The 12,361-nt window shown below is 43.1% G+C and overlaps 1 protein-coding gene across 1 annotated transcript in view; it reads left to right on the plus strand.

Moving 5' to 3' along the window:
• CDH16 (cadherin 16) overlaps window positions 1-12,361 on the plus strand; it is a 66,709-nt gene that overhangs the window by 35,963 nt on the left and 18,385 nt on the right. Inside the window, exons 12-13 of the mRNA XM_075576391.1 lie at window positions 9,142-9,392; window positions 12,216-12,349. Coding sequence (XP_075432506.1) covers window positions 9,142-9,392; window positions 12,216-12,349 — 385 coding nt within the window. The remainder of the gene's footprint in view (window positions 1-9,141; window positions 9,393-12,215; window positions 12,350-12,361) is intronic.

The following is a 12,361-nucleotide window of genomic DNA, read 5'->3' on the forward strand; positions in this document are numbered from 1 at the left end:
CTGGATCAATAAGTATAGATATAGGATAAAGTATCTGTTGTCTAAATTTAGCATAGGTTGAACTTGATGGACGGAAGTCTTTTTTCAACCTCATCTACTATGTAACTATATGTAACTATATGTAACTATGTAACATACAATACAACACATTGCCACTGCCTCGAGGTTGCCATTTGGAACACAGGTTACTTTCAGAAGCCAATAAATGCGGACGCGCACTCGCAGATTGCGTCCGGAAGCGGCTCCGCGGTACACACGGCTACACACGCTGTCTTGGTGTTTCAACGAGGGACTAACGGCGATGCCTGTTCAATGATTTATTCACATATCCTCGGCGCTTGGTCTATTTTACTCTTGTGAGGGCTGTAATCTATTTTTTGTGATCTTTATTAAAACTTGTGCAATATTACGCTATGGGAGCCGTGCTGTCCTTATTTGAATTATATATATATATATATATATATATATATATATATATATATATATATATATATATATCAGGCTGAATTATGATGATATCAAAATCCCCATGTTAAACTTTAATAGACCTCAAGGAGATGATAAGATACATCAAATGGGAACATTTTTATTTGTGGGAAAATATGAAAAACATAACAAAAATGCTCTCTGTGGGGCTCATATAAAAGGTCATGTATGAGCTCAGTATTTTGTCTCCATTTTCCACGTCTGTTGTTTATTTTGCTGCGACACGAAAGTTAATCGCATTGTTGCCAACTTGCCAGAGATATGAAGAAATCCTGAGGGATCTGCAGTGGGTTCCAGCGGCAGAGGGATTATATATTTCATATATCAGTATTAACTGAAGTCAATAGAAAGACCTGTGAGTAGAGATGGACGAATCTGCCCAAATCTGTTTCCCGGATTTTCTTGCCTTTTTCCCCCAAAATAAGTTTTGCGGTGTAAAGTCCGGATTGGTTGGTTTTAATCCGCACGGATTCAACAACAACTGCCGTTGGATGCAATCCGCTGACAGATCTGTAGAATCCAATCCCCAGATTCAGCGACTCATTGGCGGACTCTTTCAAATCCGTCAACGGATTGCAGAAACCGCGGAGTGTATTGGCAATAATAACAAAAATTATGCCAAACGTAAATCGCCCTTTTTTGAGATTGATCCGTTGAAATCCATGGACCATAGGAACCGGACGATCCGCAGCGGATCCAAATCTGCCCCTAAAAATCACCCCTCTCTACCTATGAGCACATGAAATACTGGAACAATTTTCTCAGACGCGCTATTAGAGAGGGTTGGGGTTCATTACAATGCATCTGATTTCAGACGCGCTATTAGAGAGGGTTGGGGTTCCTTACAATGCATCTGATCTCAGACGCGCTATTAGAGAGGGTTGGGGTTCCTTAACAATGCATCTGATCTCAGACGCGCTATTAGAGAGGGTTGGGGTTCCTTACAATGCATCTGATCTCAGACGCGCTATTAGAGAGGGTTGGGGTTCATTACAATGCATCTGATCTCAGACGCTCTATTAGAGAGGGTTGGGGGTTCCTTACAATGCATCTGATCTCAGACACGCTATTAGAGAGGGTTGGGGTTCCTTACAATGCATCTGATCTCAGACGGGCTATTAGAGAGGGTTGGGGTTCCTTACAATGCATCTGATCTCAGACTTTTAGGCAACAGCCCAAAAAATGGAAATATTAAACAAATACTTATCAAAGATGATAAATCAATGAGACTATAGCTGGTCTCGGCCAAGAACACTGGTTATCCAAAGATAGGAGATGTAGTTTGGAAGACAATCTGCCAGGATACTCCCCCTATTCATTCTAGAGCGGGTTAGTGCATCGTTGACCATTCATCAACTTTTATTCTTTATTTAGTAGGAGTGTTGCACTACAGAGTTACAGCATCACTCAGCAAGGTTTAAAGGGGCAAGTCACGCGCTTTGTTGGGATTATTTTTTAACATAAGGATGAAGCAGGGGGTCTCTGGAGCGGAACCCCGTTATTTTCAGCTCCTGGACCCCCTGCTTCCCGAGATACAGACCTCCGAATGGTGGCGGTGGTATCCCGGCAAAGTTTAAAGCTCCTGCGTCACGCGGTCCAATAGGAATCCGCACCTGATGATGTCACGGCTTCCTATTGGCCCGCACGGTGCGGGAGCTTTGAAAAGCCGCCATTACGTGAGCCCTGCTACCACGCCGGAGCGCATACCGGTACCCCCTATGGAGGTAAGTATCTCCGGAAGCAGGGGGTCGCTGAAGCCGAAATTAATGGCGTTCAGCTCCGGAGACCCCCTGCTTCAAACCTGTGTTTAAAAAAATGTAAAAATCCCTAAAATGTCCTGCTCTGATCGCTGGTTTAATACCAACGTTAGTTCATTTTGCTCTTCACAATGTTACTTTTGACAATAACCGCCTCTTCTTCCATCAGCAGAAGTGGAACGCTTCTCTCTCAGCGCAAACTGCTTGGTTTTGTTTTTTTTACATGACCCGAATGACTTCCATTATTCCCTCCCAAAACGCAACGCTACAGCATTGCTTCCCCAGCACTCCCCCCTGCTTTAAAGCGTCTAAAACTTGTCTCTGTGCCCAGCTCTCCTTTTGCCTGTGCGATCTCCTGCTGGTTCCATGAAAGTGCCCTGGATTTTGAAATGTTGAGTCAATGCCTCCGCCCGGTTTCCGTGGCTGGCGGCTCAGGCTCCCCCGCTGCACTAAAATGCCACTTTAGATAGGTGAGGGGGCGGAGAGGCCAGGCGCCGGGGCGAAAAGGAGGCATTTTGGGAAAGTGCTGCACTTTAGTGAGATTTGCTGGCTGCCACATAGATTTATTGAATAGGGGCACGTGCACCTCTCTGCTTAGCACGCTTGTTGCTGGCTTGCTGGATCACTGAGGGTTAATGCACTAGTCTCTCCTAGCAGCAAGCAGAAGAGAGACTCCCAACGGTGACATTTCCCACGCACCAAAGCAAGAGTACAAAGACAAATGTTCTACATCATGGGAGCCAACTCCAGTCCTCAAGGGCAACCAACAGGTCAGGTCAGGTTTGAAGGATATCCCTGCTTCAGCACAGGTGGTTCAATCAGTGGCTCAATCAAGATTGAGCCACCTGTGCGGAAGCAGGGATATCCAGAAAACCTGACCTGTTGGTTGCCCTTGAGGACTGGAGTTGGCCACTTCTGTTCAACATCTAGACAACAGGGATTTGGGATTATTAAAAACCAATACATGGCATCTATTTAACCCTTCCTGTTGAAACGCACAGGTTCTCTGGCATTGAAGTGGTTAAAGGATAGTGTGTGTTCATGTTAATATAACTCTGCTGGGCTCCCTTTGTTTTATTTATCATACTTGTATAGCCAGAATAAACCACCTCACACTGATGAGACGCAAACGGTCAAAAAAGCTGTCTGTGAATAGGTATACTGGCTCTACACTTTAACCCAGGCTGTGCTGAAAAGCTGTGTAATGTGAAACCCAGCTTCCGTACAGGTGGCTCAATCAGAGGCTCAGTCGAAAACTGAGCCTCTGCTTCAACCACCTGTGCTGAAGCAAGGACAGCTTGAGCCACCTGTGCTGAAAACCTGACCTGTTGCGGGGGCTTGAGGACAGGAGTTGAGCACCCCTGCCCTATGGGTTGTTAGTGAATCTATCTATCCTTAGCTTGGTCTCCACGCTGTAAACTCTCATCTTAATGATTAATAAATCGGAGTGATTTTATTTAGCTCACCAAATGCATTATACTTGCAAAGTAATTTGGAAATGAAAATCTAATGCATTAGCCTTCTGTGGCATCTGGCGTCCACATACCCACGAGTTGCAGTAATTCAATCAGAGAATAAGATGAAGCTGGTAGTCCGCAATGGAATAACCACATTGTTTGGATTTCCTATTACAGTATTTGGGGAGAGGAAGAGGGAGAGGGAGAGAGAGGAGAAGGAATTCATGCAATTCTGATGTTAGTGAGTCACACACACAAACTGAATTATAGAAAAGTCCCCTTACTTCTCAGCACTTACAGAAAACATTTTTAAAATAAAACAGCACAAGCCCAAATAATTTCCATTGTAGAAAGCACCTGGAAGTGATTACACACCTGCTCGGTTGATAAACATATACAATTTTCTATTAATTTTTTTTCAACTACCATGGAAAAATATCATTTATATTTCAAAAAGATATTCCTGGAAAATGCATAAATTCATGCTAATGTCAAACTTAAACAACATGAACAAGGCTAAAAAGTGAATACTATGATAAAAAAAAAAGATATACTCGATACCAGAAATATTGCTTGTATTGTATGTATGAATAATTGACATAAGAAAATGAAGTAATAAGGAATATTCTGGGCTGCAGAGCAGTGGAATATTACAGACACAGTGAGAGTTAAAGTGCATTTATTAACAGTGCAAGTCAGGGAGGACCAGTGAATCTGGAGTTAGTGTAGGGGTACATAATTGAATGCGATGCTTCTTTGATGAGATGCACATATAAGAGGCGAATTTTCAGCTGGGATTTCAAAATGGAATGATGGTGCTTGATGAAAATTGAGAGGGAGAGCGTTCCATCGGTAGGGAGAGATTCGTGAAAAAGGGATGAGAGGGCTGTAGAGACACAAAAGGTGCAAAGATGAGACATCCTTGAATTGATTGCAGGAGGCAACTAGGTGGTATAAGGAGAGGTCAGAGATGAGATACTGTATATGGAGGTACAGCCTTAAAGCAGCAGAGGATCATGTTGTAGTGTATACCCCCGCGTATTTGCGAGACTGGGTGGATAGAAATGTTATTGCCTGTAATAGAGAAGTGAAAAATGGGGCCTGGTTTGGGAGTAGTATGAGGAGATCTGTCTTAGACATATTAAATTGGAGGCAATAAAGGGCCATCCAGGTGGAGATAGCTGGCAATCTGTCTTTTGTGACTGGGCAGGTGCAGATAGGTGTAATTGTGTGCTTCAGCTGTCAGCTGTATGACAAATGGCGTTAATGAGGTCTCACAGCAAGAGTGTATATTGAGAGAAGAGTAGAGGGCCTTAAAAAGAGCCTCGGGGTAAACAGAGGAACCAATAAAGTTAGAGACGGAATTAATAAAAGATACACAAATGGAACGGCAAGAGATGGAGGAGGAAAACCAGGAGAGGGCAGTGCCAGAGATGCCAAGGGGGCAAGTAATGTGCAGGAGAAGAGGGTGGTCAATATTGAAATCAGAGACGAGGTCAAGAAGAATGCGAATGAAGTAGTGTCTGAGATTTGCCCATATGGCGGCCATTAGCTGTTCTGGTGTCTGGAAGTTGTGGGAGGGGAAAAATGAAGTACAGTATGCATATATACAGTACAGTATGCATAAATAAGCAGAAGATGTATTAAATGAGTTTTATGAAGAAATGTAACTTAACTGTTAATGTAACTTTTCTGTATAAACTGTCTGTAACAATTCTGTAAAGCTGAAAATAATCTTTGCTGTCCTATAAAAACATTGGAAATATAAGAGTTTATTCTCTCATTGGGCTCTATAGATCAATTTCAAGATTTAAGATTTTAAGAGCCTTTTTTGGCCTCTTTCATTGGGAATTTCGTCTGAAAATATTCTGATTGGCCACTTCGGGTGATATACAATACGTCCCTTAAGAGTCAAAGAATGATATTGAATATGTCTCCGCCGCACTCGCCCTTCTAACCCTAGACCCTGGCTAAATTCCCACATGCGCATGCTGCGTTCCTCCACTCGTTCCTCTGACCGCCTCTGGAGGAAATCTCATACTCTCGCAGACTTCCTTCACTACAAATGTATGCTATCCTGTTTCAACTCTGCCCTCTAGCAAGCTAAACAAGCCTACTTTTCTTCACTAATCAACATGTACAAGTCTAACCCACGCCGACTGTTCTCTGTCTTTGATACTCTACTCAAACCACCCTCAGCTGCCTCTGCTTCCTCCATCTCAGCTCAGGACTTTGCTGACTATTTTAAGGAAAAGGTGGAATCCATACGTCAGAACATCCCCTCTGTCTCTTCCTCCCATCCTACACCGCTTCCTAACTCTCCTCCTGCCTTCCTTGACTCTTTTTCCACTGTCTCAGAGGAGGATGTGTCACTGTTGATCGCCTCTTCTCCCTCTACCACTTGCCCTCTTGACCCCATTCCCTCCCATCTCCTAAAACCTCTTGCTCCTACTATAATCCCTACGTTCACACACATTTTTAACTCCTCCCTCTGCTCTGGAACCTTTCCATCCTCCTTCAAACATGCAACAGTCATACCATTACTCAAAAACAGCAAGCTTGACCCTACCTGTCTTTCTAACTATCGACCTGTCTCCCTCCTGCCTTTTGCCTCTAAACTCCTTGAACATCTTGTATTCTCTCGCTTGCTCCATTTTCTCAACACCTATTCTCTCCTAGACCCTCTACAATCTGGCTTCCGCACTGCTCACTCCACGGATACAGCCCTCACTAAAATAACTGATGACCTCCATGCTGCCAAAGACAGAGGTCATTACACTCTGCTCATATTACTCGACCTCTCTGCAGCATTTGACACCGTGGACCACCCTCTTCTCCTTCACATTCTCCATACTCTTGGTATTCGAAACAAAGCTCTATCCTGGATCTCATCCTACCTCTCCCATCGTACTTTCAGTGTCTCTTCTGCTAACACCTCCTCCTCCTCTATTGATCTCTCTGTGGGGGTACCCCAGGGCTCTGTCCTGGGACCTCTTCTCTTTTCTCTGTACACACTCTCTCTAGGTGACCTAATAACATCTTTTGGGTTTAAATATCACCTCTATGCTGACGACACACAAATATACTTTTCAACACCTGACCTTACACCTGCTGTACAAACCAAACTTTCTGAATGTCTCTCTGCTATATCATCCTGGATGGCCCTCCGCCGCCTTAAACTCAACATGGCTAAGACAGAGCTCCTGATACTTCCTCCCAAACCTGGCCCTACTACCTCCTTCCACATTACTGTTGGAACTACGATCATTCACCCAGTAGCCCAACCACGCTGCCTAGGGGTCACACTCGACTCCTCTCTCACATTCGCCCCTCCCATTCAAAACATTTCTAAAACCTGTCGCTTTTTCCTCCGCAATATAACTAAGATACGCCCTTTCCTCTGTTGCTCGACTGCTAAAACTCTGACTCAGGCCCTCATTCTCTCCCGTCATGATTACTGTAACCTCCTGCTATCCGGCCTTCCTGCCTCTCACCTGTCTTCCCTACAATCTATCCTAAACGCTGCTGCCAGAATCACTCTACTCTTTCCTAGATCTATCTCAGCATCTCCCCTCATGAAATACCTCTCCTGGCTTCCGATCAAATCCCGCATCTCACACTCCATTCTTCTCCTCACTTTTAAAGCTTTACACTCTTCTGCCCCCCCTTACACCTCAGCCCTAATTTCTCGTTATGCACCATCCCGACTCTTGCGTTCTGCTCAAGGATGTCTTCTTTCTACCCCCTTTGTATCTAAAGTCCTCTCCCGCCTTAAACCTTTTTCACTGACTGCCCCACACCTCTGGAATGCCCTTCCCCTCAGTACCCGACTTGCACCCTCTCTATCCACCTTTAAGACCCACCTTAAGACACACTTGCTTAAAGAAGCATGTGAATAGCACTGTGGATATTCTGAACACAATACATAAAGCTTGGCCCCCTGCAGACGCACTTACCAGAACTCCCTCCTACTGTCTCTGTACGTTCTCCCTACCTACCAATTAGACTGTAAGCTCCTCGGGCAGGGACTCCTCTTCCTTAATGTTACTTTTATGTCTAAAGCACTTATTCCCATGATCTGTTATTTATATTATCTGTTATTTTTTGATTACCACATGAATTACTGCTGTGAAACGCTATGTACATTAATGGCGCTATATAAATAAAGACATACAATACAATACAATGTCTCTCTCAACATAGCAAGAAACCTTAACATTACTTTGACCTGCTTCCACCTAAAATAAACATGGGGATCTGTCATATAAAGCAATAGGAGGAGTTAGAGGCAATCCATGCAGTTTTAAAAAAAAATGTTTTCTTTTAACATATGCAGCCTTTGATTGACTTTTATTGAAACCTAATTACCTAAACTGCCAATTGATTGGTTTTCCTGTGATCTATCAGCAAAATCTTGTTTCCCAAAGTTCGCTAAATGTCCGCCTTTCAGTTTCAATCAATCCTTCAGTGAGTGTAACTCAGCAACTACAATGTATTCTTATATTACTAAGGTAACATTATCCATTGTTACAGTTTGCAGCTCAAACTGCTGGGAATATTGACAACAAATGATCACAAACAGGAAAGTGTTACAAAGATCTTGCACTGCTGGGGAGGTGGGATAAAGCCTGCTATAGAAACCAAAGAATGCTCAGTGTATTAAAACTTATTCAAATAGCATGAAAAGTTGAATTTAAAAGAAAAAAGATAGTAAGTATTATCCAATCCTACAGGGCTGATTTTTTTTTTTTTTAAAAACACCCATGTGGGATATTATTTGGATTGCTCATAGTTTTTATTTTTACACATGTACAGTATGATACTGACAAGTATCAATCTTAGCGTCAGATTTATGAAAGTACAATATGAATGATCACATGAACTAAACCATTCATGTAAAAGTCTTGGGGTCCTTTGTTTCTATTGTTCGTGTTCAGTTTGAGCAACAGAAACCTAATCTTAGGCTTAAGAGACTAAAATTAGACATAAATTAAAAAATATATATTTTCTACTCTTGAGACAGAATGAGAAAGAATGTAATAACCCAGGAGTGGCAACTCCATTCCTCAAGGACCACGTGCAGGGCCAGCATTAAGCTTTGGGGGGCCCAAGGCATCTGACGCCGAGAGGATGGACCGCGGGGCCCCCGAAGCCACGGGGCCCAAGGTGCCATCTTGCTCACCCTTGCCCTAAGGCTGGTCCTGCAGGTCAGGTTTTAAGGATATCCCTGCTTCAGCACAGGTGGCTCACTGATTGAGCCACCGATGCTGAAGCAGGGATATCCTTAAAACCTGATCTGTTGGTGTCCCTTGAGGACTGGAGTTGGTCACTCCTGTAATAATCCATCACTCATACGAGTCTTCTTAATTAACAGACCCCAAAGTGTATTACAGTACTTAAAACTTTACAAAACTTAGGAGTATAAATGGTTTCTTTTTCAGGGTCTGGATTATGAACGAGCTCAAGAGTACAGCTTGATTATTCTCGCAAGGAACAAGGCTGAGCTTTTTGGAACGGAGTACAGCCCAAGCTCAACAGCCACCGTTCATATCAGGGTTGGAAATGTGAATGAGGCCCCAGTATTTACCCAGAAGATGTATGAGGTCAGAGTGCTGGAGAGTGCACAGCCTGGATCAGTAATACTGACGGTGGAAGCATCTGACCCAGACACATATCACCAGGCCAGCTTAAGGTAAGTGGGACCTCCAGTCATTATTACTGTATTTCCCTTGGACATGGAGTATCACACAGAATTCCAGATAAAATGCTTCTGCTTACATAGAGGTACAAATGCATTCAGTGGGATACATTAAAACAATCATGACAGACAGTAATCTAGATACAGTAGATGTCAACAGCAGATAAGACCACTTTGCCTATCACAGATCCCTTTTCATCAGCAGCAGCAGCAGCATATTTCTTCTACACCTATTTCCTTCTATGACCCACCTAACCAGGTTTCTCTCACTTAGCCAAAACAATTGAATTCCTGGCACCCTACCAGTTATCCTCCATAAATCTATAAATAGTGAATAAGGAAGTCATCAAGTGAAGGGGAGAGAAGGAAGCACTTTAAGGAATGGTCCTAAACTAGCGTGGGCCCCAAGCAGGTTGGGAACTGCCTTTATTCTGCCCATCAGCATTTGAATAGTCCTTTCACCCTTGAATGCAAAGCATCGTATTGGAGTGATACACTCGGCTTCTGGCCGGCCGCAAGATGCTGATAGCGGATACTGAGCTTGGTCCATGGCTTGATAATTCCATGCAACAATTCCCAGTCAGAATACATGTAGCCAGGGCCGGCGCGCAGAAGGTTGGCGAGTGCAGATAGCTGCCACCCCCACAAGGAGACTCTATCCTTGTCCACGTGGCCTCATGTGATAGGAGGAGATGCCGGCGCTCACAGAGGCACATTGCTTCTTTTTCTCACCCCTGTCGCCCGACCCTGTATCTAGCTAGTTACTGCTACTTAATCTAAAGCCTTGTTCACAATCTATTTGTTTGAACATAATGGCGTTATCATTGAGAGAAACTCCTCTGCCGCTCCCCTGGCAGAGCCATTAATATTAAGTCTGTAGCAATGCAAAGGTCAGCTGCAAATTCAGCACGGATATATTTTCCACTCAAAGAACTGGGCTTCTGCCAAAAACACAGTCATATAAAAAGCAACACTGATCAATAATCATATCAAGAGGCAACACATGGTGATTTTGTGTCTGCAAAATGGAAAAATCGATACATTATCTTGTCCCGTCCCAGATAAAGCCTGGGGATAATTTCAATCTTAGTTAATGTGTGTTCTGGACTATTAGGGTTGCTATAACTGCATATGCAGTTTGATTTTGTTATTTCTGCAAAGATTAGTTACATATATTAATGTCTGATTAAGCCAGCAGAATGCACACAAGTGATATTAATTGCAATGTCATTTTACTGATTAAGAAGGACTTTATTTCCTTGATAATGCTGTAGATTGGATAAAATTATACTAGCACTGGAACAAAACACGCCAGAATAAGCAAGAACACCTTGTTCTAAAATGTGACATTAACTACGTGTCGTAACTTCACAAACACAAGTTCATATAACATATTATTTAGGCCTTTATGATGGTAAAATATACCGGCCTGACCTTGGCATTTGTTAATGACTGTGCTAGCTAACGACATGTAGCTGTCACAGTCATTTGATGGTATTCACCGCCGGCTATCACTGGCATGCCCAGAGCAGAGAAGTGTAACCTCAGGATGGGGTAACATCAATTTCCCAACGCTTTTCCGTTCAACTATCAAGAAACGGCTTGTCTCTGGGGATTGATGGGCTGCTGAGAAAGGCCAGGGCCATTCATCAATTTCAGGTCACAGCCTTCGCTTGTAGGCCCCTATTCCATTGGTTGTGAAACAGTCTTACCACCGTGGAAGGAGATTTTAGTCTCATCTTCTCCAGCACAGGGAAAAGGGCTTCGCTGCACACTGAATAGGGCGCTAAATGCTTTATTCTTGGTAAGCCAGGTCAATACTAGCGTCGATGTTGGAATTTCACAAGTCTGAAGGTCGTGCCATATACTTGTGGAGTGGCACTGCTGCTTTAAGTAGAAATGGCGGCGCTCCTTTCATCTTATTACAAACATACAGGTAATTAAATTATACATGGGCTCCCACAGATGCATCATGGGGTATAGATTCCCGCAGAGAAGAACGGTCTTGGTAATTGCAGTTTTGCATTTACTAACCTGCATTAATTAATCACATTAAAATGTAATGCAGGCTGTACAAACTTTCCAAGATAAAATTATTATTTTTTAAAACATTAAAAATGCCTGCTCAGTCTACACAGGATGCTTGGGGGAAAATCCTTGGTACTCCAAATCGGCCATTCAGGACGGTTTTCGGCTGAAAATCCCATTTGAAGTAAAATGGAAATAGTCGATAACAAATGGCCTGGATGATCACCCCAGAGTATGTAGAATTTAGCCATTGGAGCTCGGGAACATTGATGGCTACCTCTAGGATTTAAATTACTGGCATAAGAATGCCCTTCCCCTCAGTACCCGACTAGCACCCTCTCTATCCACCTTTAAGACCCACCTTAAGACACACCTGCTTAAAGAAATATATGATTAGCACCGTAGATATTACTTGACACATGATTCATAAAGCTTGGCCCCCTGCAGAAGCACTTACCAAAAGGCCCTCCTACTGTCTCTGTACGTTCTCCCTACCTACCAATTAGATTGTAAGCTCCTCAGAGCAGGGACTCCTCTTCCTAAATGTTACGTCTATGTCTGAAGCACTTATTCCCATGACCTGTTATTTATATTATTTGTTATTGATATGATTACCGTGTGTATTACTGCTGTGAAGCGCTATGTACATTTATGGCACTATACAAATAAAGACATACAATACAATAAAATAAAAAAACAAAGAGGGCTTTCATTAAAAAAATTAGGATTTTAGAGCACGTTTAAAAATGCTTCTTTCCTATTTGAAATACAACTAAAGCATTTTCACAGGTACAGTATCCGAAATGATTCCAAGAAATGGCTTTCCATCCAAGAGCATTCTGGGAAGATTCAACTTCTTCATTCATTGGACAGAGAGGTGTCGGCGGACCCATATACCGTCCAGGTCATGGTGCAGGAGAAAGGTAGGGCCCGCT

The sequence above is a fragment of the Ascaphus truei genome, chromosome 19 (assembly GCF_040206685.1).
Source record: "Ascaphus truei isolate aAscTru1 chromosome 19, aAscTru1.hap1, whole genome shotgun sequence".
NCBI classification, from domain to species: Eukaryota; Metazoa; Chordata; class Amphibia; order Anura; family Ascaphidae; genus Ascaphus; species Ascaphus truei.